Genomic DNA, 25,440 nt, shown 5'->3' on the forward strand with positions numbered 1-25,440 from the left:
TGGCTCCATCACTTCACGGCAAATAGATGGAGAAAAAGTGGAAACCGCAGATTTTATTTTCCTGGGCTCCAAAATCACTGTGGATGGTGACTGCAGCCATGAAGTTAAAAGACCCTTGCTCCTTGGAAGAAAAGTTACGACAAACCTAGACACCATATTAAAAAGCAGAGACATCACTTTGCTGACAAACGTCTGTATGATCAAAGCTGTGGTTTTCCCAGTGGTCATGTAGGGATGTGAGACCTGAACCATAAAGAAGGCTGAGCACCAAAGAATCTATGCTTCTGAACTCCAGCGTTGGACAAGACTCTCGAGAGTCCCTTGGACTGCAAGGAGATCCGACCAGTCCATCCTAAAGGAAATCCACCCTGAATATTCATCGGAAGGACTGATACTGAAGCTGGAACTCCAGTACTCTGGCCACCTGATGTGAAGAGCCGACTCTTTGGAAAAGACCCTGATGCTGGGAGGGATTGGGGGCAGGAGGAGAAGGGGACGACAGAAGATGAGATGGTTGGATGGCGTCACCATCTCGATGGACATGAGTTTGAGCAAGCTCTGGGAGATGGCGAAGGGCAGGGAAGCCTGGCGTGCTGCAGTCCCTGGGGTCGCAGAGTCGGACGTGGTTCCGTGACTGAACAGCGCCCCATGCGGGGTCTGCAGCTGCGCACGGTGCTGCCTGTCAGTGGGCGTCCTCCCGCAGCCTAAGTTCTGAGCTTCTTGGTTTCTCAGCCATAAATAACTCTTGCAATATCTCCCCGCCCCAGCTGATAGGTTCCAATCACCCAGCCTGGGACTCACAGGCCCTGCTACTCATTGGAAGAGGACATCTTGACAAGATGAGAAGGAAAAAATGCTTCCACTCTTTTTATACTTAAAAAAAAAGAAGAGAAACACTATCTGAATCAAAAACGTCTCCTTGCAAGGGCTATTTCCAGCAAAGCCTTCTAAGATGCCTGTACTTGAGGTGGGGGCAAGGGGTGACTCTGGAACTGCCAAGAGTCAGGACTCCCACCTGGCGCCTCCGTTTCCCATGTCTCGCCCGAGTGCACGTGCCCAGTCAGATAGTCGTGTCCGACTCTTTGTAACCCCAGGGGCTCCTCTGTCCCTGGGACTCTCCGGGCAAGCATACTGGAGTGGACTGCCGTGCCCCCCCCGGGGGTCTTCTCTCTCTTATAGCAATGGTTGATTTGATCACTCCGCCTCCTCGAGGAATAAACAAGTAGCACTGAGTTTTCTCTCTTAAGTCGGAAAGGAGTCACTGGGCCTCTCCCCAAGACCACATCTGCAACAGGGGTGTGTGCGCTCATTCTGCTCTTCTGATTTGTGTGGAAAGACAGCACGGAATAGCTGAAATGAAACGTTTGTCCTGGGGATCCCAGAACCCTGCGGTCTGCGATCCTGACCTACTGACTCAGGATGATGGGCCCCCGTCACATCCTTGCTACTACACCCCCAGAGCCACTCCCCAGCCCCAGGGACACTGCCCTTGGGCTAATGCCCACGGCCACAGCAATGCCCAGGGCAAGGCCTCGGAGGTCCCTCAGCTCCAGGGCCATGGGGTGGGGAGGTGGCTTCATGCTGAGGACGGACGGCGGTCCGTCCTGAGAGGGATGGCGCTCCCTGTCTTTGAATGGAAACTGGGAAGACAGATTCTTTGCAAAGAGTCAGTAAAGGGAACATTTCCAAGATGGAAGAGTTCACAGCAGGAAATTACAGACCAAAAGCATCTAAGCCCCTGGCACTGTGAGCTGAATTGGGTCCCCTCAAAGAGATGTGCTGTGGTCCTGACCCCCAGAACTTCAGAACGTGACCTCATATGCAAACAGGTTCTTGACAGATGAAAGCAGTTGAGACGCTGTCATGCTGGACTAGATGGGCCCTCATCTAAGTATCAAGCCCCGTGAAGACAGAGGATTGGGGTGACGTGTCCACAAGGGGTCCCCACAAACCACCAGAAGCTGGAGGTGGGGAGGAAGGACTTCCCCTGGGGCTTCAAGGAAGCATGGCCGAGCTGCTGACACCCTCATCACAGGACTTATCCACGAGACGGGATCAACTTCTGTGGTTTCAAGCCATCCGGAGTGCGTGACTTCCTCACGACGGCCCTAGCAAGCTAGCGCGGTGATTAAACAGAAGTCTGGAATCACCACCTGAGCCCCTGTGCCCCTCTTCAGGTGAGGGGCTGAGGCACACGGAGGTTAAGTGGGTCAGCCAAGACCGCACAGCAGCAGCAATGGGGCCGGGTCTGGGGCTGAGCGTGGCCCGTGTTCCCCCTGCCCACCCAGCCCACACTCACCCACCACCAGCTCCCGCACTTCCTTCCAGCGGATGTGGCTGCCTGTCTCGTGCAGAAGGGTCACGGTGATCCGTCTCTGGATGCCCTGCCAGGCACCAGGGGAGAGGACACGGTCAGACGGCTGGACGGCCGGGAGGGGCGGGGGTGGGGCCGGGGTGGGCTGCGGGGCTCGGGACGGGGTGGGCTGTGGGGCGGGCGGGGCATTGAGGTCTCCGCACCTGGTGGAGCAGGAAGGTCCCCATGCACGGCATCCCGCCACGGTGGTCCACCACTGCCGGGATGTAGCTGGGAGAGAGGCGGCAGGGCTGAGGGCGTGCCCGGCCGAGCCCTGCGAGCGCAGCACAGACAGCCGGCCCCCCAGGCGGAGCAGAGGGCAGGGAAACACCACCCGCTGCCCTAGGGCCCCTCCTCCCCGCATGTCCCGCGGACCCCCGCCCAGCCCTGCGTGGGCAACACTGGCTCCGGACTCACTCGCCGTTGGCCTCCAGCTCGCAGATCTCAAAGTAGACCAGCAGGTCGTACTTGCAGTGGCAGGGGCCTGGGCAGGGTCGCGTCAGCGTGCTGAGCTTGGTGGCTGGCACTGGGGGGACCGGGAGAAGACGTGGGTGCAAACTGACCGATCGCGGCTGAGGGCACGCAGAGGAGGCGGGGAGCAGAGCCCCAGCAGCGGCGAGAACATCACCCTCCATGGGGACGACTGGCAGGCTCCACCCCGGGGTGCAGACGGGCCTCGGCCACCACCCCGGGGGGGCGGGCGTGACTGCGGCTCATCCATGCCAGGAGGGAGAAGCCAGCAGCCCCACGTACCTGGGCACAGGTGGTGGCTGGAGCCACACCTGCTCTGAGGCCCCACAACCCACCCAGGACCCCTCGGCCACGCCAAGCACCTGCTTCCAGCACAGAGAGGCCCCAGCCCTGGGCCCCTGCCCTACACGTGTGGCCGCTCCCAACACACAGGCTCCATGCCCCGGGTGCCCAGCCACTTGTGCCCACAGCCCCTCTGTTATGGGTGCCAGGCGCGGGCTGACCTCCCAGGGCCCTTCCTCCAGGGACCTCCCGGGCTCGCCCACCTCCAGCCTCCCCCTTTCCTCTCAGACCGTGTCCGTCCTGCAGGTTCAGTTCACAGGGCCCGGCCCCCTGGGAGTCCCCGGCCCTCAACCCCAGCTGTGGGCAGCCTCCTGGATGTCCCTCTGTGGCCCCCGCTCTGTTATGGAGTCCTGACTCCATGGGGCCTCCGGAGGGCCAGCGGCGGGGGGAGGGGGCAGGGTGGTGCCAGGAGGCTAGGGGGCAGGGACGCCCCCACAGGACTGCACTCCGCCAAGGGCAGCCGGCCCACACAGGCACCCCTGCACCAGGGAGAGCCCCACCTACCTGGCTTGGACAGTGGCATGACCCGTGGGAAGTGGCGGCGAGAGGGCCTCAGGGGGCTGTGCGGACAGAGGTGGGGAGAGTGACCGTGAGTGACCAGAGGCTGGTGCCTCTCCCACGGGGCCTGCGAAAGGCCTGATCTCAGGCCTCCACCAGCCAGGGAGGAGGCACCCTAGAACCCAAGGCCCCCCGGGACGCCCCAGGAAGCCCTGGGGATCCAGGCAGGCCCCTCCCATCCCCAGGACAGGCGAGTCCTGGAACCAGCCCCTTCGGCCTGCCCTGCCGACACTCGCCCTGGGTCCCGCACGTCAGTGCAGAGGGTGCCCGGAGGCGGCAACAAGGGCTGCCGCTGCCCCGAGGCCTATGGGCTGCCCTCCCCACACACACACACACACACACACACGGGGACCCACCCTGAGAGCCCCAGGCGGGGGAGGGAGCAGGGCTAGTCATCCCCGTCCCACCTGGGGGGCGGAGGACGCAGGAACAGGGCACGGGGTTGCCCTCGCCAGCCCCGCGTGGCTTCCCTGGGCCCCGGGACACGACCGAGGTTCTGACAGCGCCCCTCTGAGACCCCCTCCTCAGCCCCGCAGGGCCGGCCACAGACAGGGAGGTGTTGGGGGGGCACACGGATCCAGAACCAGTACACCAGGCCTGTCTAGGGTGCAGGTCAGGCCTGCCGGCTGGGAGGCGAGAGGCCCCGACCCCCTGCAGCAGCCCGGCTGGGCTGGCCTCCTGACCTGAGCACGTCCTTGCAGAGGGGCGGGAATGGGTGCTGCTGGTAGTGCCCGAAGACCTCGAACACGAGGGGCTGGCTCTTGATGTACTCGATGAAGGACCTGGTCACCTCCACCGCGATCTGGTCGGGGGGCGGGACAGACAGTCAGGGAGGGGAGAGCTCAGCCTCTGTGGAGCACCCAGCACCCCAGGCCCAGACCGGAGAGCCTGGGGCTGACCTCGCCTGGGTCTGCCCAGCCTGCTCCTCCACAGGCCCTGTGGACCAGCCACTGCGGGCCGGCCCAAGGGCTCTGCCCCCAGGACTGAAGGGCTGAGGGCCCCTGGGCTCAGCTGCTCTTTTAGATCACAGAGCTGGAGGATGGGCCTCTGTGACCCCCCTCGGGCTCTTGTCCACTCGCCTGGCGTTGTGGGTTGAACTTTGTCCCCCCTTCTCCGACCCACCCCCCACCACCCGCGTCCCATGTGTTAAAGCATGTGTGTTACAGAGGGGTCTCCACAGAGGTGACTGAGCTAGAATGAGGTCGCCGGGGACCCGTAGGCCCAGTATTCTTGTAGGAAGGGGACACTTGGGCACAGGCCCGCACGGGACACGACGTGAGGCTACCAGGGAAGGCGGCCATCTACGAGCGGGTGGCAACCGGTTCTCATCACAGCCTCAGAGGGACCGCAGAGCCCACCAGGCTCTCGGTCTTCAGCCTCCGGGGCTGAGAGGCGAGCAGCCCCTGGTTGAAGCCCCTGGGCTGACGGGCCCTGCTGGGCCACCAGGGAAGGAAGCCATGCAGCACCCTGGCAGAGCTGGCCCCGCCTTCCTGGCTGAGAGACCACCAGAGGCCCTCGTCCCTGAGGGGCAGGACGGGCCACAGTCCACAGGCCCTTCTGAGCCAGGTCGGGCTGGCTGCTCAGGGCACACCCATAGCGCAGGTCCAGCTCACACTGGCCGGCTGGCTGAGGCCCGGCGACCCAGCGGCTTCGGTCAGGGCCGTTGCCCCGCCCCACAGCACAGTCCCCCGCTCTCCTGACACCTGGCTCGAGCTGCGGGTTGAACCGTGCCCCCACCATCTGCCAGTTCTTCCAGGCTGGGGGCTCCCTGGCCTCTCCGGCTTCTGCCCGGGCACCCCGTGGCCCTCCGTGCGCCCTGCCCTGCCCTGCCTCATCCCCAGGACCAAGCCAGGGCGGCCTCACTGGGCCCCCAGACCCTTCACATCCACATCCAGCGGAGGCTCGCCGCAGGGGCCCTCGGGGGCTCTGGGCTGCCCCCACCTCCAGTCTTAAGCCCCCCAAAACCCCTACTGCCCAGCAGGAGCACGCGTGCCCCCGCCTGGAGCCTGAGGGCCTGTGTCCTCACGCCCAGCCCAGGGTTGGTGCGCAGGAGAGGGAGAAGCTGGGACCGAGTGAAAGCAACTCGGGGGTCTCAGGGAGGCCTGCAGAGCCAGGGCCCTGGGAGGGCGGGTCACGGCGGGGGTCGGGGGCCCTGAGGACGTACGTTTTGGACGTGGTAGAAGCCGAGCGGGGGTCCCCTCCCCGTGTTCTTCAGGGGCTCCGTAGAGAAGGCCTCGTCATGGCGATGGATGAAGCTGTGAACCGGAGGAGGTGCACGGTGGGTGCAGGGCCTGGGCATGGGCACCTCAGCCTCCAGGGGGCCACCATGTGCCCCCGCCCCCTGCACCTTGCCAAGGCCCACCCGCACAGCCTGGGTACAAGGCTCACTTGAACTGGCAGAAGATGTCAGCGTATTCAGCAGAGATGCTGGACGCTTGCAGGACAGTCACGCGGAAGGTGAAGGTGCTGCCCAGGCCGAGGTGGTCCAGGGCGGTGTCCAGGGGCCCGTCCAGGGCGGCTTTCTCGGGACTGTCCAGGAGGCTTTCCGGGGTCACCGCTGCTGGGAGCAAAGGGCAGAGGGGCGTGGAGGGACCCGAGGGGCTGAGCCCGGGCTTGGGAACTGGCCTGCAGCACGTGTGCCGGCCAGGAGGTGGGCCGCAGAGACCCACCTGAGCAGGTGTTGTTGTTGACCTCGTCGGCTGAGGGCCCAGAGTCTGCAGCCTGGCCCTGGCCTTCCACAATCCGCAGCTCCTCCTGGGAGGTCCCTGAGCGGGACATGCCCACCCCAGGGCAGGACTCGGCCTGGAACTGTGCAGGAGGGGGCGGGGTTGGACAGAGTGCTGCCGGGGAACCTGAGCACCCACCCAGGCCCGCCTCTGCCCACCCAGGCCCGCCCCTGCCGTGGGCGTACCCCTCCCCAGGCCTCGTTCTTCTCAGGGCTGTTCGTCTAGGAAGCGGGAAAGGAAGGTGGGACACGTCTCTGGGGTTCAGCTCTGCCCCCACCCCGGCCAGGACCCCTCCCTCAGCTCCGCCCCTGCTCCACCCCCTGCTCCCTGGCTGCCCTGGGCAGAACGCAGGGAAACTCCCCCAGCTGCTTTCAGCGTCTGGCCAGCCCCGCCACCAGTTGCCCACAAGGCCCCCACCGCCCCAACTCTGGGCCCTCCTGGCACTGCTGGACGCCCCGTGCCTCTCCTGTGAGGCCCAGCACTGATGACCTCTCTGAGAAGGACTGGGGGGCCCTGGGCCCAAGGCCTCAGAGCACCGAGGTTCAGGCAGCCGCCTGGGCTGGGAGGTCCCGGCTTGGGCCTCTCGCCCGAGGGCAGGAAGGGCGCCTGCAAGGAAGAAGCCGTCCTCCCCCCTCCCTGAGGCTTCGCAGGGCTGGCGGCCGGGTGGCATCTGTGGCTGCACCACTACCTTCTCAAAATGCTGGTCGTCAAAGGAGATTTTGGCTGTTCCCGACTGGCGGACGCCGGAGCCATAGTCAGGGGCCTCCTCATCAGCTGAAACAGGATCAAGCAGAGGGTCAGGCCCAGCTTGTCCCCAGGCAGGAGAGGACATCCAGGCTGAACGCTGGCAAGGGCGACGCGGGAACCAGGTGGGGCTCCGACCTGCCTGGGGGCTCCCAGACATGGCCGAGGGGCCCTGAATGACCAGGGCATGTCCCGGGCACCCTGACCGCCCGCCTCCGCTGCCCCAGGGCCCAGGGGCAGCCACGTTGTCCGCACAGCCGCTCTGAAGGGGCCGTGAACTCTACCTTGTCAGAGCCAAGCTTTCTCCCTCTGCTCCCCGCCCCTAAGTTGTGCCCCCAGACTCAGCTGCCGCAGCAGAACCCAGGGTCCTCCGGACCCCTCTTCCCCCTCCCCCATCACGCAGCTGGATACTCAACACCCCACACGCTCTCACACCCCCTTCTTCCCGGTGTGCAGGGTTCCCTACTGCCTGGGACAAAACCAAACCCTTCTGCCGCCTGAAGGCCCCTAGTTCTAGCCCTTCCAGGCCCCCTAGCCCCCAGCTCCAGCCACTGTGGCTAGACGCCACTGCAGGAGACTTCACAGATGCCAGGGGGCCCCGACCCTCTGTTCTGGGTCCCAGGGTGGGTGCGACCACCACCAAGGTGTGCACCCCGGCTGCCTGAGGGCCCAGGGCTCTCTCCCACCACCGCCCAGGGTGGCCCAGGGCTGGCACAGGAGGGCTCCTGCTACAGCAGGGGTACGAGGCAGGGGTGACCATCTCCTCCAGCTCAGCCACCACGTGGGGGACGTCGGGTGTGGCCCAGACACACGCAGCACTGACCTGTCTACGAAGCGGCCGGCCAGGTTGGCCTGCTCTACAGGGGCCGAGGGGTCAGGAAGGGCTAGGAAGAGCCCGAGGAGGACAAACCACCCAGCGGGGCCAGGGTGCCCTCAGGGGAGGAGGGCAGTGTTGGATGCCTCAGCATCGCCATCACCTGGCTCGTGCCTAAAGCCAGCCCACCCCCAGGCTCCCCTTTTCAGTCATGTCCCCAGGGCCCTCAGCACCGCGGTCACACGGCTGGAGGAGCTGGAAAGAGCGCTTGGGATCGTGGAGAAGCGATACCCACCACAGCGGTCGAAACATTCAGAGTGCGCACACACGGGCTACCCAGCGGGCGAGCAGGCCCCCCATGCTGCTCACGCTCCGCGCCCCCCCCGTCCTGGCCTGGGCCCTTGGCAGCCGCACATGGGGCACCCAGAGTGCCCGGGCCAAGCCTCAGGGAGGGGAGGAAGAGGCCCGAGGAGACACCAGAGGCTGGAGGCGAAGGGAACACGGGCCACCACAGGAGAGGGACCCTCTGGCCGAGCAGTCCCCCACGCGTCCTCCAAGCATCTCTCCACACTCCTTTCTAAAAAGCTTCACAGAGGACCCACTTTCAGAGGAGCAAACCCAGCAAGCCCAAAGCCCTCCTTGGGGTGGCTGTCCCCAGCCCGGAGGAGTGGCCAGGAGGGGACCGGGCAGTGAGGGGTGTCTGCTTCTCAGTGAGGGGCTGGACCAGCTGGCCGGCAGTGGGGAGGGGCTCACGGCCTCTGGGGACACAGGTCAGCACCTGACCAGCCATGCGCTCCAAAGGGGGCAGTGCTGTGGAGTTGGGAAGGCTGGGGGACCCAGGGCTGGAGTCTGCACACCCGTCCTGGGGCTGAGACCGTGGTGAGAGCTTGGGGGGCACTTCTGCACCAGGCTGGGTCTGCAGGCCACCTGGTGGGGCCCCGAGCCAGAGGGGGTTCAGCCAGCCCCGGGCTCAGCCCGCGCGGCCCTGAAGGCCCCAGCCGACCAGGAAGAGCCCCAGGGGCACAAGCCGAGTACCGGGCAGCAGGGCTTCTCTCATGGGGAGAGACGGAGGAGGCTGGCTGCAGGCAGACCACCACGCAAGGCCGTGGAGGTCTCCCCCTGCCCCGGTGTCCCATCGGGGGAGGGACAGACCCCGCCCAGGCCACCTGCACGCACCTGAGATGGCCTGGACAGCCACGCGCAGGAAGCCCTTCACCTCGCCCTTCTCGCTGACGACGGCCACGCGGTGCACCAGCGGTACGGGGTACAGCAGGTTGCTGAGGTACACGAAGGCCCTGGGGAGGGGAGAGGCTGCGGTCAGGGCCGCCCGCCGGGCACCGCGCCGGGCGGCGGCAGAGGCGGCAGGGCGGGCTCACAACACAACACTGCAAAGCAGAAGGGAGCGGGCAGCCAGGCAGGGGCAGCCAGGGTGGGGGGCAGGAGCGGGCAGGGCAGCGGGGCGGGAGGACGCAGAGGTGAGGGGCGGTCTGAGCAGAGGACAGGGAGGAGGAGGGCTCAGCCTGCTTCAAGGACGACGACCGGGGACCACCTCACTGACCTATGACCCTCACGCTGGTGCCGATGCCCCCACTCCGTCTCCCCTGCCCGTTTCCCGGGGGCCCCTGACACTTGTGGACCCCACAGAGGGCCTCGGATGACGAAAGGTGGCTCAGGGCTCCCTGTGAGCCTCTCCAGGAACACAAGGGGCGAGAGCTCCATGACTTCAGCCAGAGCCCAGGAGGAGGGCTGAACAGAGCCTCGAGAATGCCCCAGACGCTGCAATGCTGCCTGGCACGGCCCCACCAGCCCCAGGGCCGAGAGCCCCCCTCTCCCAGCAGCTCAGCTGTGTGCCCAGCTAGTGCCAGGACAGGCGGGCCAGAGGCCACGTCACCCCGTGGCACCCCCTCCCTGAGCCGGTTGACCTGCGGGGTCTGACAGGCAGCGAGGACGGAGCCTGTGCTGCCCCACGGGTGGGCAGCTGAGCACAGCTCCCTTCCGGTCAGGGTGTCCTCCTACCCTCCTTGGGCCATGCCCTCTTTGAGGTGTGTCCTCCTCGGGGGGACCCCCTCTTTGAGGGAGCACCCTGGTTTCCAGCTGCGCTCTGCCCTCCACTCCAGCCCAAAGGCACAGACCTGGCAACCCTGAGCTCCTGGGCTGGGGGGAGTTCGGGTGTGGGTTTGGAGGGGGAGGGGCAGGGTTTGGAGCCCGATGGTGGGAGGTGCTGGAGAGGAAGTGTGGGGGGGTGGTGAGGGGCCCCAGGTGGGGACAGAGGTGTGGGCAGTTGAGGTGGGAGTCTGGGCACTGGTCTGGGTGGGGTGGGGGCGCTGGGGGACAGGAAGAGAGGTGTGTCGTCCGTCACCCCGCCCCTCATCCAGGCTGGGGTCCCCACTCTGTACATCCCGTGGCCACAGGCGGGGGGCGGGGCTGCCCCCAGGGCCCTGCATCCCCTCTCCAGTGGGCCCCTGGCCTGGCCACCACCGGCCTTCCCCCGCCGGAGGTCAGGACTCTGCGTGCCATCCTCGGTTGTCCCTCAGCTCTGCCTCGAGTCTCTCTGAAACCCATCACCCGGCCCATCAGCCCTGGCCTCCCTCCTCCCCCAAGGCCTCCACGGCTGCCAGAGGGGACCTGAGGCCCGAGCAGACGCCACCCGCCGCAGCCTCCGAGCTCTCTGCATCCAACAGACACCCCAGCCCCTGCTGTGGGCCCAGCCCGGTTCTGGCCTCACAGCCCGGTCTGTCTGCTCCCTCTGTGCACGGCCACCCACGTCTCAGCCTCCGGGCCGTTTTCTGCACAGCTCTCCCCATTGGCCCGAATTTACCAGTAGGCCCAACCTCTGTTGACTGGTTTTGCTTTCTGGGCCCTTGAAGGCTGAGCCAGGCCCCAGACGTCCCAGGGTGCGGCCTCCCAGGGCCTGCCACCGCAGCCCCCTGCCCCCCAGCAGGCAGAAGCCCCCTCCCTAGCACAGCGCCTCTCTGAGGATGCCCCGTGGCCCCTTCCTTCAGTGAGCTCTCTGGATGAGGGGCACCTCTGCCTGACTGGGGGCGCGCGGGCACTAAGGCCCACTGCGTGGAGCAGAAACCAGCAAGAGACTCTGGAGCCCGGAGAACGGAAGGCCTCGCCCAAGTCGCAGAGGGCACTGCCCAGCACCCACCTCAGACAGGATGGGGGGCCTCCCCTCCCAGGCACCTGGGCTCCTGGCCCAGCTTCTCTGATGAAAACTGGGGGTGGGAGGGGGGCGGCCGTGAAATGAGCCAAGTCACGGGGTCCAGAAGGGGAAGCGCAGGGCGAGAACTCAGGCACAGAGCTGGCTCCCCCGAGGCCCAGCCGCCCCGCCCTGACCCAGAGGGCTGAGGGGACTGGGTGGGGCAGCCCCCAGGTGCGGGGCCCAGTCAGCGCTGCCCTCCAGCCCTGCCTGCCCCTGGGCACAGCCTGCTGCAGAAAGCAGGGTTGGGAGACTTCCCCGAGCCCCAGGCGCCAGGCGGGGGGCCTGCCCACCCCCCTGCACTCTGCAGGGGCCCATAGGAGGACCCACGGGGAAGGCACGCTGCCTCGGTTGTGGGCTAGTGAGCGCATGATACCTTCCTGAGGCAGTGTCAGGCTGTCCAAGGGCCACCAGCCAGGAGGGTCCGCCAGACTCGGGGCCGCCTCCTGGAAGGCTCAGGGGGCAGCCCCCCAGGCACTGGCTCCCAGCTCCCTGATGGCCTCTCGCAGCGCCCTGCAGGGGACCCGGGACCACCCCGAGGGGCGATGAGGGAGGGGAAGCAGATCAGTCCTCCTCCCTCCTGAGCCCACGGAGGCCAGGACTTAGGCAGTCACAGCAGGCCCGCGGCAGCCGGGCGTCCCCACTCCCCGATGGCCCCGAGGCTACACACACCCCCTGCGGTCTCCCGGGGGCGCCTCCTGCCACAGGGCCCACGCATCGAAGGGGGCCGCACCCCGTGAGTCCTAAGGCTCAAACCACCCCACTGGCAGCCTGCCACTGAAAGCTCCAGGAGAGAAACTGTGCATGACAGCCCCCACGGGCCCACCCGGCCGGCGCTGGAGCCCCCAGCACCACGCAGCAGGCGGCTGTGGTCCCCTCTACCCACACCTCAACACGGACGCTGGGGCTCCCTCCCCAGTGGCATGCCTCAGCTGGACTGGGGGCATCGTCCTTCTAGGGGCTCAAACACAGCACCGGAGGTCTAAGCAGGGGTGCTGGGGCTGGCGTCTCGCAGGTGGAGACGGAGGCCCGAGGACAGCAAGGCTGGGGGCAGACGCTCGGCTGGGGCGGGACCAGGCTCGCTCCAGGACAGCCCCTGGCTGTGGGCACCACGCCCCAGCGCCCACCGGCTTACTTTAGGTTCGTTAGGTAAATCCAGTCTTTCCTGATCTCAGGGGATTTCCCCACATCGGAAAGGAAAGAAAACCCAGATGCTTAGGGTATGCAAAACGACAGGGCTGGGGGCTTCGAGGGCCCCCTTGCTTGGAGGTTGGGGTTTCACAGAGAAAAAGACGCCTGAAGTCCACCGCCACGCTCGCCCTCTCTGAACCTCACTGCCGGCTGTGGGGGGAACTGGTCCCCAGACTTCTGCGGGCACCAGGCAGGTTTGCACACAGATCAGACGCAGCCCTGGGCAAGGGCTTCCAGAGGGCACGGCAGCCTGGTGGGACCCTCTCTCCTTGCTGCCCTTCGCCCTGGGACAATGACACCACCTTCACCCCGAAGGGACCCCCGGGCCTGGCAGCCCCTGCCCCTGGTGCCAGCAGCAGCCTCAAGGGCAGGGGGCAGGGAGACCCCAGGCCCACCCTGACCAACAGGGAGGGGAAAGGGTGGGGCCCGAAGGGTAGAGGCCGGGCCCTCCAGACACCCAAGTGGACAGCAGCGCCCACCACCCCGGGGGCTGGAGTAGCCTGGTCCTGTCAGGAGGACCCCTGCGGCCACGGCACACACACCCGCACATGGCGGCCCGACGCCTTGCTGGAGACCATTCAGGCTGAAGCGGCTTGGCCCGCAGAGCACACCCAGGGAGCTCGGCCTTGCCGGCCCAGTGCTTTTCCGCCGGAGTCCTGGATCCTACACTTGGTAGGGGGCACATGTCCTCCTTCCCCGGGACAGTCCATCCCAGACAGTCAGCCCCTCACCCTCCTCTCTCTGCGGCTTCCCTGCCCACCCCCCTTTCTGAGAGCGAAGGTCCAGGCGGGGACGATCACGGGGAGACTGAGCCCACAGGCCCACCTCCTCACCCCGGGCCGGCCCACCCCACCCCCCAGCGCAGCGGCACACAGGCTGTCCCTGGACTCGGAGGAGGCCCCCGCCGGGACCCCGTGCTTGGAAGCGAGGGCACCTTGAAGCAGGCTGAGACCCGCCGGAGACAGAGGGGGCAGCAGAGGTGGGGGCCGGGGCGGAGCGTGGGGGAGCGGAGGAGGCGGCGCTAACCACGAGATTGGTGAGGTGCAGACCCATGCTGGGGCCACGGAAGCCTTTCCGGAGGGAGGCAAGAGTGGGCGCCCCAATTTTGCTTAAGCTTTGGAGACAGAGCCAGCGGCTACCAGAAGGATAAAGGGGACCACACACGGGTCCTCCTCAGGGCTGGGCCTGCACAGCTGCTGCGCGGGAAAAGCCAATTCTTGCCAAACCAGAAAAATCAGGATGTTTCCAAATGAAGCCCCTCGCAGACGGCCGCGTGGGGAGCTGGCCTCTCGCGCGGCTTTGGCTTTGGTTGTATCGTAACATCCCAGATCACGGGGGGAGTGTCGGAAGGACCCAGCTCTTTCTGGCTGAGACTGCAAGAGCCCACCCCCGTTTCTCCCAGTGACCCCACACCTGCCTGACACCCGGTTGCCCTGGCCCGTGCGGCCAGGCTTTCTGAGAGGCCTGCATGGGGCCAGCCCCGGGGGTCACACCTTCGCTTGGGTCGGTGGGGCAGGAAGCTGGGCTGGGGCATCTTAGGAGAGAGCCAGGGGGCCAGCAGCCCCCGGTCAGGGAGACCGAGTCAGAATAAATCTGCGACCCCCTCGACAGAGCCTGCTTCCTTCCCAGAGGAACCAAAGGAGCTTCACTCCAGCAGCTGCAGCCAAGGGCTCCCAGCACAAGCCCCGTTACCTGGGGGCCAGCCTCGGCACCGCTTCGGCACTGGTGTTCCAAGGCCAAGACTCCCAAAACCTCCCCTCAGCCTAGCCCAGGAAGCAGTCCCGGACTCCTACAAAGGCTGCCGTTAAAGCTATCTTCCACCTCAGCAGGCAGACAGGACGTATCAATTCAGTCTCTGTGAGCCGAGGTGGCTACTGCTACAGCTAGGTTTCTAGATCTCTCCTCGCTTCTGCCCCGCGGTGATAAAACACAGACAGACTGTACTTGCCCCATCTGCCTGCAGAGTGAGCCCTGCGCCCCCTCCTGGACCTGGTCTCTCCCCTGTCGAAAGCCCTTAATCCCTGCCTCGCCTCCACAAAGGGCACCTCCCTGGAGGGCACAAGGCCAAGGGCGTGTCTCCAGTGCTGACGGCCTGAAGGTCAGGAGGGATGGGGTGCTCTCGATCTTAGATGGAGACTGGCTCAGAGAGAGGCCAGGCTGCCTGGGGCTTCAGAAGGAGGCCCTCCCACTGCCAGGCTCTGCCGTTCCTTCAGGAGTCCCCTGCCCCCCGACGGCCTCCTCCAGGTTCCGCTCCCCTCCCCACGACGGTGGCCGGGGGGCACTGGGAGCAGACCCGGCCCTCTGTCTCTTTCGGAAAACAGCAGAGGGACGGACAGCAGCCTCAGCTGCTGGGTGAGGGGGCGCAAGTATGCCTGCCCCCACTTTTCCAAACGCCCCGAGGCCCCTGCATGGGGGTGGGGGCTCCCCCCAGGGTTCCAGAGGCCGCTCTGCAGAGACGGGGGCCCCTGCGTGGAGCCTGTGCCCCGGGGCGTCCTGCCTCCTCTGTCACTGGGCCCCCACCCTCCCGGGCTGGGCCTCCCCAGGACAGCCAGGGGCGCTCTCGTGACCTCACCCGCTCCCCGGGGGAGGCCAGGCCCTGCCTGCCCCGGCGCCAGGGTGGTGCCCTGCGGTGGCCCACCGTGCCCACAGCAGTGCTCCTGTGCAAAAGAGCTGGTTCCTTCCCAGCATGCCGTCCTCAACCTCACCAACCTTCCTACTAAACTGAACAGGGGGGGCCGGTCGTAAAACGGGTCCCGGCCGTCGCACAGCACGTGCTCCGGAAAGACGTCGTCCTGCAGGTCCTCCTCCTCCTCCTCCTCCTCCTCCTCCTCCTCCCCCACGCTCTGCTCCTCGGCAGGCTCGGTGGCGTCGGAGTCGGGGCTCGAGAAGGTGGGGGAGGGGGTGAGAGCAGCCATGCGCTCGCTCATGCATGTGTTGAGAAGAGGGTAGCTGTTGCAGCCAGAGACGACTGAACTGGGGTTAGTGCGACAAGACAGAGAGAAGTTAACACCGGCTCCTCGGGGGGGCGGGGCGGGGCGGGCGGGCGGCTGCATGTGGCCCGGCCGACGCACAGACCACCGAGGGCGCCGCCTCCAAAGATGAGGTGGCCCAGGGCGCACTGTCCCCAGGCGTGGACACACACGCACAGCCCCCCGTGGGGATGGTGTGCAGCCCCGGAAGGTCCCAGCAGGTCCCGGCAGGTGTGGTCCTGGCTAGGTGTGGCCAAGGTCGTGGCCGCGTTGAAGCCTCAGAAACCATGCCCCGTGGGGGCAGGGGCTAGGTGCAGCCCCCAGCCCAGGAGGCAGGGAACAACAGGCTGGACTCTGGGCTCTGGGAGCACTCACGCCCCACCGGTGACCCAGAAGGTTGACCAAGCCCCATTCTCACCCGTGGACAGGTGTTGCCTGAGGGCTATGGCCCCGAAGCGGGGGTGGGTGGCAATGTGGAGACCCCCTCCCCATCAGGGCCCGCTGGTGTGTGGAGAGGAGGACGGGGTCGGGGGGAACTCAGACCAGGGAGCACCAGGGCAGGGGATTCGGCGTGGAGGAGGGCCAGCACCCACCTCGTGTCGGGGCCAGGGCCCAGGCCCTCGCCACCCACCAGTCTCCCAGCCTCTCAGCCCGGCCGGAGGTAGACACCCACCTGCCCACCAGCCGGAACCAGGGGAAGCGGTCGTAGAAGGGGTCTCCCCCAGTCACCACGTTGTCACAGTCCTCGATGACGCTGGAGGGCACCTCGGCTGCCCGGTCATACATCTCCCGCATCAGGTCCAGCCGCTGCCTGTGGGGCAGAGGTCAGCGTGGGCCCGGGCGGACCGTCCTGCTCAGGGTTGCCCTCGGCTCAAGAGGGTTTGCCAGACAGACCCTCCACGGTCCTCAGAATCAGCTGACCGTGAGCAAGTGGCTTGAGATTCAGCACACGTTCACCACACACTTCTCTTAACCCCAGTGACAGCTGCAGGGTGTCAGCAGAGGACGGGGCTGGGACCAGCCAGGGCGGGGGGGACCCGGACTGGGGCATGGAGCCCCGGGAGCTGGTGAGCGAAGGGCACGTTGTGACAGGACACGAGAAACAAGGCATTTCCCAAGTCATCACCCTGGAAAAGCAGCAGGCGGTGGGAGAAACACCTGTGAGGGATACTTCCCTCGGGGGCCCAGGTGCAACAGGAAGGGCCTGGGGGCACATTCATCTCCCAGGAGTGGCTGCAGCTCGGAGGACAGGGGCAGGTGCGCCTGTAAGCATACATGGTTGGTGCGCAAGTGCCAGCGGGCCTGTGTTTGAGGGTGGGCGGGGCCACGTGCGTAAGTGTGCATGGCTGCACGTGTGAGTGCGTCTGTGTTCTTCATTTTCTGTGTCTCGCGGTGTTCGGACATCTCTGGGGCCTCACTGCCTGAGGAGACCCTTCCCCCACAGTGAAGACCCCCCCCGCTTACCTGGCCCAAGCCCACTCAACCCGCCAGTTCCCCTGCCCTAATCTCCAGGTGCAGGGCCAGGCCACCAGGCAGCCCTGCCCCAAGCCTCCAGCACTGTTCTAACCGGCCGGTCCTCACCGTTCACCTTGTCCAGCTGTGCCCACGAGCGCCTCGAAGAGGCCGTAGTGAGACCCCCCTTCGTCCCCGACAGCCCTGTGCCTCCCCTGCATGCGGGTGTCCCTCCTTCCAGGGGAAGCTGAGCAATAGTAAACTTTTCTCTCGGGGCAAAGCCCTGCCCAGTCACCTTCACCCAGGAAGAGTCAGGTGCACGTGGCAGGGTGGGCGCGTGGGGCCCTGGAGGCACATGGGAGGGCAGACTGGCCGTCCTCCGGGGACCTGCCCTGCTCTCCACCACCCCCAGGCTTTGCCCGAGGCGGAGGAGCCCCTGCCTTCCTACCCCCAGCCCCTCGCCGCCCCTTCCTCCAGCTTCAGCCTGGCTTTGGCCGAGCAGAACACAGATCCTTTAATAAGCCTGGATCCTGCGTACTTTCTTCCAATTTAAAAAGACCCTGAAACAGGAAAACGAGCCGCCAGACATCCGCGTTCACTCCGCTTCCCGCACACCTGAGTTTCTCCAGCGTCCAGTAGTGGGTGGCCCCGTTCTTCTGGTCCTGGACCTCCACGGCCACGATGGTGCGTGGGAAGGGGCGAGTCTCTCGGTCTTTGGCGGCCTCCGGGGGCAGCAGGTCAGGTGGCAGCGGGGAGTAGAGTGTGTCCGTGAGGAGGACAAACTGGAACTGGACCTGTGTGCGGTGAAGATGTCACCTGTCAGCCCCTGGAGGTGGAGCCCAGCCCCAGAATAGCCTCCTGCCCGTGGCTGGAGAGGAAGCTCCGCTTCCCCCGCGCTCCAGCCTGCCCACGCGCTCCCCTTGGTCAGTGCTGGCCTCCTTTGAGCCACCCGCCTTCCTAGGGGTACAAGTCAGGGGCCTCCCGCCCCCTGGCAGGGAGGCAGAGTCGCTCAGCTGGGAGTCCTACGGGGCTGGAAAGGCGCCATCGAGGTGCAGACGGCATGGTGGGGGCGTGGCGTAGCAGGGCGCGGGGCGTGGCATAGCGGGGGCGTGGCAGGGCGCAGGGTGTGGCGTGGAGGGGGCGTGGCATGGCGGGGGCGTGGCAGGGTGTGGCGTGGTGTGGTATGGCAGGGCTTGCTATGGGCTGTGGTGTGGCGTGGCATGAGCGTGCTGTGCGTGACAGGGGTGTAGCGTGGGCGTGGCATCAGCGCGGCTGCATGGGCGCGCTGGGGGCGTGATATGGGGGTGGCGTTGCGGGGAGTGGCATCAATGTGGCTGCATGGGCGTGGCGTGGCACGGCGTGGGGCGTGGCATAGCGTTGCGGGGGCGTGGCATGGCGGGGCTGGCCCACCTTCTTCTTGAGCTCCACGCTGATGGCGTTGGCCTCCTTGAGGAATATGGCGTTGCCCCACAGCAGGTCCCGCAGCGATGTGAACTGGTACCACTTCCACTTTCGGAAGGCCCACAGTGCCAGCTCGCATTCCCGCTCGGTCCACTGGACTGTGCGGAGAGGCGGGCCTGGTCAATGGGGGGCGGGGGTCTCTGGCCCCCAGGGTCGCACCAACTGTCTGGGGCGTTCGGGAAGGGACCGGGCAGGGAGACTGCCTCAGGGAGCGGCCCTTGGGCCCCAGAGGGACCGCTGTGCCCCCGCCGTGAGCGCGAGGGCCTGAGGGTTAGGCCGGAGCTCAGCAAGGACTGGGGGCAGCAGTGGGGCGGGGGCAGGAGGACGGGCTGCGGCCTGGTACCCCGCCCTCCACCCAGATAGACGAGTCCAGACAAGGGCGTCGAAGTCACATCTACACAAGGGGCCAACCAGCTGACCCAAGGCCAAGCTGGACGTGAACCCTGCCTGCGGGCAGTCCTCCGCCCAGCAGCTTCGGTCAGCGGCGGGCTGCCCAAGCAAACGCTCCCAAACGGAGCAGAGACCTCGTCCTGGGAGGAGCACTAGCGCCCCTCGGGCAAGACAGGCCGGGTGGACGCAAGGTGCCCGCACGGGACCCTGCCCCGTCCTCCTCGTGCTCCAGGCTGCCTCCCCCAGAACTGCACGTGTGTGCACACGTGTGTGTATGTGTGTACGCGCACAGGTGCCTTCCTGCTGCAGCACAGCCTCCCAAATCCTGCCTGCAGATCGGGGTCCCCCGGGCAAAGATGTGGACCAGCCGACTTGCAGGGAGTGGCCCCAGGCCCCTCTCCTCAGGGAGACCCCTCCCCAGCCCCAGGCCGGCCCCGCCCGCCCCTGCGCCAGACACGACCCCTCACCTTCATCCTCGGGCTCCTCCTCCTCCTCGTTCACCTCGGGGTAGTACCTGGAGTCCATCTGCTTCTGCAGGGCCTCCAGCTTGCTCTCGTAGTCCTGGGCACAGAAGCGCGCCTGTGGCTCCGCACGGAGACCAGCCCCCTGCGGCCCTCCCCGCCGCACGTGGCCCCCCCAGCGCCTGCTCCAGCGGCTGCGCGGAGGGCTGGGGGAGCAGGGACCGCGGGTGGGGGCGCCTCACCAGCCGCTGCTGCTCCAGCAGGTAGGTGGCCTCCTCGCGCTCCCTGCGATACTGGTCCTCCAGCTCCTGGAGCCTGTAAGAGCACCGGATGAGTGCGGGCGGCGGGCGCGGGCGGCGGGGGCGGGAGGGGCAGCCTCGCCCACCTCTGCTCCATCTCTAGCTTCATGTCGATGCCCTGCTTCTCCAGCAGCTCGCGCTGCGCGAAGGCCCAGTCCACGGGCTCGGCCGGCGTCTCCGCGCAGGGCGTGCGCTCGCGCTCCTGCCGCGCCTGCTCGGGGTGGTTGAACCGGAACACGTGGCTCTTGCCCATGATGATGCGGTTTCCTGGGGGAGAGGGATGGGCCGAGGCCCGAGCTGGAGAGCCTTTGGTCTGGGGGGCCTCGGAGGAGGGGAGAGGAAAGGGGAGGGATTCCCCCGAGGTCCCAGCATCACCCTCCCCAGGGGGCCCCCAGTTGTCCGGAGCCAGCCCACTGCCCAGCGTCCCCCTCACCAGCCCCCCGCGGGGTGGCCTTCTCACGCTCGCTGAGCCTCCGCTGGGCGCCCCCCCTCCCAGCAGCAGTGATGTTTGAGAACAGTCGTGGAGCATCTCCACCATCCCATTCTCTCCACAACCGCGGACGTGCCACTCCCAGGCCAGCCTGGCCTCCTGCCCCGTGCCCTAGGCCCAGCACCCCCTATCTGAGGGCTAGGCTTGGCCCCTCTGCCGGGCACTTCCCTTCCCGGCTGTCCCCTGGATGGCAGCAGAGCAGGGGCCGGCATGTTTCCAGGGCCAGGCTCCACCCCCTGTCGGCAGGACCCTCCCAGGCACACAAGTGCCCCCAGGGCAGTGCCAGCTGTCCCAGGACTGTCCTGCTTGGAGGCAGGGATCTCTATAAACCTCCTAGTTTCCTTCTGACTTTCTCCAGGAATCACAGTTCTACTCTGGGGCCGCAAACTCAGCTCAGTCCCACTCCCCACAAGAGGCCCCCAGCTTGCAGGCGGCTTCTCCTCCAGCCCCCGAGATCCACTTCCCTCCCAGCCCAGGCCCTGCCCTGAGCCCACGGGCACTGATCCTGAAGTAACATGGGAGACAGAAACTGCTCTCTGGACCTGCCCTTGCCTGGCTCAACCAAGCGGGGATGCCTGCCACAGGCGGCCCCACGAGGCCCCTGGGTCCAGGATGCATGGTGTGTCCCCTTCAAGGCATGCCAGGACCACAAAGGCAGGGAGGGCCATTTGGAGCAGCCAGAGAGGTCTGGATCTCAGGCTTGGGGGTGTCCCCTCTGTAACCCCAGCTGGGGTAGAGGGAGAGTCCCTTCGTTCTTAGCAGAGTCACCAGACATGATGACACAACGGGCAGTCTCACGTGTCAGCTCTGCTGGGGAGCCGAGCCGGGGAGAGTGCCCTCGTTCTCAGCAAAGTCACCCGGACACAGTGACCCCACAGTCCATCTAACGCGTGAGCTCGGCCGGGGAGCGGAGCCAGGGAAAGTCTCTTCATTCTTAGCAAAGTCACCCGGACACAGTGACACAACAGTTCCTCTAACATGTCAGCTCGGCCGGGGAGCCGAGCCGGGGAGAGTGCCCTGGTTCTCTGCAAAGTCACCCGGACACAGTGACACAACAGTTCATCTAACATGTCAGCTCGGCTGGGGTCCTGAGCCAGGGAAAGTCTCTTCGTTCTTAGCAAGGTCACCCGGACACAGTGACACGACGGTCTGTCCGTGTGTCAGCTCGGCCGGGGAGTGGAGCCCAGCAGTGCGCTCGGGCATGGATGTAGGTGCTGCTGGGTTGGGGGCACGTCTGTAGCTGGGGTGGCACCTCCAAGCGCGTGACCTCAGGACAGGAGACCACCCACAGGACGTGACAGGCCTTGCCCCTTGGGAAAAGGCCTTAAGAGCTAAACAGAGATGTTCCTGAGGAGGAAGTTCCACCCGCGGATTGCAGACCTGTTTGTCCAGCCCCCACCACCTCCTGAGCCAATTCCATGGAATAAATCCCTCGGTAGATGGACAGACAGATACAGCAGTATATACACGTGTGTGCGTGTGTGTACATACATCTTCCTCCTGTGTTTACACGTGTGTGTACATACATCTTCCTCCTGCGTGTTTACACGTGTGTGTACATTCATCTTCCTCCTGCATGTTTACACGTGTGTGTACATTCATCTTCTTCCTGCGTGTTTACACGTGTGTGTACATTCATCTTCCTCCTGCATGTTTACACGTGTGTACACATACATCTTCCTCCTGTGTTTACACGTGTGTACATACATCTTCCTCCTGCGTGTTTACACGTATGTGTACATACATCTTCCTCCTGCGTGTTTACACGTGTGTGTACATTCATCTTCCTCCTGCGTGTTTACACGTGTGTACACATACATCTTCCTCCTGTGTTTACACGTGTGTGTACATTCATCTTCCTCCTGCATGTTTACACGTGTGTACATACATCTTCCTCCTGCGTGTTTACACGTGTGTGTACATTCATCTTCCTCCTGTGTGTTTACACATGTGTGTACATTCATCTTCCTCCTGCGTGTTTACACGTGTGTGTACATTCATCTTCCTCCTGCGTGTTTACACGTGTGTGTACATACATCTTCCTCCTGCGTGTTTACACGTGTGTGTACATACATCTTCCTCCTGTGTGTTTACACGTGTGTGTACATTCATCTTCCTCCTGCGTGTTTACACGTGTGTGTACATTCATCTTCCTCCTGCGTGTTTACACGTGTGTGTACATTCATCTTCTTCCTGCGTGTTTACACGTGTGTGTACATTCATCTTCTTCCTGCGTGTTTACACGTGTGTGTACATTCATCTTCCTCCTGCGTGTTTACACGTGTGTGTACATTCATCTTCCTCCTGCGTGTTTTATAACACCAGGGCACGAGGCCCATCCAGGGGGCCGGGGTGCAGGGGTTTTGCAGCCTACACCCCGGTGGCTGCTCTACCAAGGGCCCCCTCCATCCAGCCAGGGCTCTGGGACAGGGCCTCTCATGGAGTTCTACCTCAGCGCTGCCGCCAACAGCCTTCGCCCCACCACCTCCGACCCTACGGTGCAGCCGGGGCGCCTGCAAGCTGGCCAGGTGCCTGCAGCCCCACAGCCTGGGAGCAGGGGGACACAGGCATGGGGAGTGGGGCGACCGTGGCCCCACTGTACCTGACCGCAGGACGCTGGGCTCCGTGACTTTCTTGCCGTTGACATAGGTGTCCGCCCCTTCACAGGGCTCTAGGGTCACCACAGCTGCAGGACAGGTAAGGGACAGAGAGGAGGACCGTGAGGGGCTGACACGCTGGCTGTCTCCCTGAGTCCAGCAAGCTCTCAGCGTGGGGTGGGGTCTTGACCCTCCTGGGCACCTGGCACCCAGCTGTGGCCCCCCCGCAGGCGCCTCCTTCCTGCGGCACCTCGATTTGGCCTCAAAGAAGCTGGAGGAGCATCTCAGCCCCTCACAGGCAAAGGAGGTGATACATGGCAGGGAGGCTCTTGTGCCCCAAGTCAGAGCCAGGGAGGCCGTGCCAGGCACCCACCCTGCCCTACGGGGTCTCCAGAAGGGATGGTCCTGGAGTCCCAGAACCCCTCCTGGCTTTGTGTCCACCCCCCGAGGGCAGGGAGGGAGAGGTCTGGGGACAGAATTCTGGGAGAGCACAGAGAAGTCAGTGGTCTGCAGCCCCGAGGCCGGCCAGACGCCCACCAGGGAGCGTGCACTGAGCTTGGGGGCCGTGGCTGCTGTGACAGCAGGTACCTCCCCGAAAAGGAAGCCTGGCAGCGGTGACAGAGACCCAAGGGCAGGCCAGCCAGGCAGACGGGCAGATGGCCGCTCTCAGCCCGCGGGAAGCTGCGGCCTGAGAACAGTTGTCCCCTTGATCTGGGCTCACTGTCCTGCCACCCATGAACGACCCGACTGGCCCCCAATCTGAGGAGGGACCCCGGGTCCCCAGCCCAACTGTCCAAGCGCCTTTCGAACCGGGGTGGTTCCTGGCACGACTAGGAAGCTGGAGGGGGAGGCGGTACCTTCGCTTCCCCCGCGGGAATCGCTCCGGAAGACACAGTGCTCCTCCTTGATGAAGTGCCCGCTCAGAACAATGTCCTGCCGCTTCTCCGCGTCCTCCCGGCCCACCCTGCGTGCAGCGGGCCGTCAGCACCGCAGGCCCCGTGCACCATGACGCTGCCCACCGGCCCACACCGCCCCCGCAGCCTCCTGGACACCCAGTCCTTACAGGAAACGGCTGGAGAGCACACGAGTAGGGGCTCAGGAGACACCCCCGACACGGCCTGGCCGCGGGGAGCCACACTGCCCAGAGGGGCCCACAGCATCACCACCAGCGCGCCGCCAGGCCCAGCGCCCCTCCCCGTGCCCCGCCGACCCCCACCTGGTGATCCCGTCCTTGATATAGTAGAGCAGGCACTCGGACATGAGGGGGTCCTCGTTCAGGTTGACCAGATGTGGCGTCTGGGGAGACAGGGGGTCACCTCTCTTGGGGAGGGCAGGAGCCTGACCCTGGCCGCCCGCTGCCCTCTCTCCCTGGGACCACCAGCCCTAGGCCCGGCCTCACGGGGACACAGTATCCTCCAGCCTGGCCGAGAGGACCGGAGGAGACTCTGATGGGGACCCCGGAGGCTTGGGGGCAGCACTCGGGGCCGCTGGACCTCTGGAGGGGCTGGGAGTCCAGCTCTGAGCACTGGAGGCACACGGGGCTTGGATGTGCAGGGCAAGCCTGGGCTCCGTGGGGCCTGGGCCTCGTCCTCCACTAAAACAGGACCTGAGGTCCCCCTCCCAACCCAGGGGCTGAGGCCCCAGGGGGACCCAGAAGCCAGGAAGGGGGCGAGGGTGCCAGGCAGCGGGGCTCAGGCCCTGGAGGCCGAGGAGCAGAGAGGCTGCGAGCCAGCCGGGTCGGACGCTCCCCGCCTGTCCTCACCAGGGGTCTACCAGAGCGCGAGTCACGGCCAAGGGGAGCACGTCCCCCACGGCCCTGTCTAAGCACTGCCCACCCCGTGCCCAGAGCAGCCGTGGCAGGCTCCGCTCCTCCTCCTCTGCTCTCCCTCAGGGTCTCTGGGCCCCAACACTTCCCGACCTCCACCCCATCCCGGCAAGGACTCTGCAGCATGGCAAGGCTGGACAGCTTCCTGCTTCCCACCTGGCTCCTTGGGGCCAGCTGTCCACACCCTTACTACAGACCCCTGGGGCCCCCCAGTGATTCAGCTCAGGGTCAGGGCGACCTGGTCATCAGACACAGGACAGACCATCTCCAGCCACCCTGTTCCCGGGAGGGTGTCCTGCACGTCTCCAGAGGAGACATCTCGGGGGGCCTCCAGGGCCAGCCCCCTCCTGGGCAGTGTCCAGGCCTGGGCCACCAGCAAATCCTTCTGCCAACAACGAAGCCAAGAGACTGCACAACTGGTGCCCCGAGGGCATGTGTGCCCCAGCGCTGCACACTCCCCAGGGCAGCCCAGGGACGGGGCAACCCCCGTGGACGGGGCATCCCCCAGGGACGGGGCACCCCGCCAGGGATGGGGAATCCCCCAGGGACTGGGCATCCCCCAGGGACTGGGCATCCCCCCAGGGACGGGGAATCCCCCAGGGACTGGGCATCCCCCCAGGGACGGGGAATCCCCCAGGGATGGGGAATCCCCCAGGGACTGGGCGTCCCCCCATGGACGGGGCATCCCCCCAGGGACGGGGCATCCTCCCAGGGACAGGGCATCCCCCCAGGGAGAGGGCACCCCTCCCATGGACAGGGCGCCCCGCCACAGGCAATGAATCCCAAACAAAACTAAAAACCTATCTGGACAGATGTGAAGCACCCCAGGGCGCCACTGGCCCCCGCCCAGGGCCGCAGGCACCCTCCCTCCTGCCTCTGGGCCTCCGCACGTGCTGCTCCCCGGCTAGCGGGCAGCGCAGACACAGCCTGGGGGCCCGTCCCCGTCCCCAGGGAGCAGCCACCCTGAGGGATGGGCCTTCACACGGGCACCCGTTCTCCTCTTCCAGTGGGGCCCAGCGGCACAGCACTGGCTTCACGTGCCGCCAGCTCCAAGACAAGCAAACACAGGAGCCCTTTTGTGAGATAAGAAGTCAG

General features: G+C 65.7%; 1 protein-coding gene across 1 annotated transcript in view; it reads right to left on the bottom strand.

Moving 5' to 3' along the window:
* Positions 1-25,440, bottom strand: part of KIF1A (kinesin family member 1A) — a 64,423-nt gene that overhangs the window by 17,866 nt on the left and 21,117 nt on the right. The window contains exons 17-36 of the mRNA XM_052637910.1: positions 23,737-23,816; positions 23,378-23,484; positions 22,526-22,609; positions 19,520-19,700; positions 19,377-19,449; positions 19,141-19,234; positions 18,233-18,381; positions 17,438-17,616; positions 16,044-16,181; positions 15,111-15,374; positions 9,185-9,303; positions 7,139-7,224; positions 6,394-6,532; positions 6,113-6,281; positions 5,889-5,979; positions 4,408-4,526; positions 3,671-3,726; positions 2,771-2,879; positions 2,518-2,584; positions 2,300-2,384 (exon numbers count right to left, since the gene is read on the bottom strand). Coding sequence (XP_052493870.1) covers positions 2,300-2,384; positions 2,518-2,584; positions 2,771-2,879; positions 3,671-3,726; positions 4,408-4,526; positions 5,889-5,979; positions 6,113-6,281; positions 6,394-6,532; positions 7,139-7,224; positions 9,185-9,303; positions 15,111-15,374; positions 16,044-16,181; positions 17,438-17,616; positions 18,233-18,381; positions 19,141-19,234; positions 19,377-19,449; positions 19,520-19,700; positions 22,526-22,609; positions 23,378-23,484; positions 23,737-23,816 — 2,389 coding nt within the window. The remainder of the gene's footprint in view (positions 1-2,299; positions 2,385-2,517; positions 2,585-2,770; positions 2,880-3,670; positions 3,727-4,407; positions 4,527-5,888; positions 5,980-6,112; positions 6,282-6,393; positions 6,533-7,138; positions 7,225-9,184; positions 9,304-15,110; positions 15,375-16,043; positions 16,182-17,437; positions 17,617-18,232; positions 18,382-19,140; positions 19,235-19,376; positions 19,450-19,519; positions 19,701-22,525; positions 22,610-23,377; positions 23,485-23,736; positions 23,817-25,440) is intronic.

The sequence above is a fragment of the Budorcas taxicolor genome, chromosome 3 (genome assembly GCF_023091745.1).
Source record: "Budorcas taxicolor isolate Tak-1 chromosome 3, Takin1.1, whole genome shotgun sequence".
NCBI lineage: Eukaryota > Metazoa > Chordata > Mammalia > Artiodactyla > Bovidae > Budorcas > Budorcas taxicolor.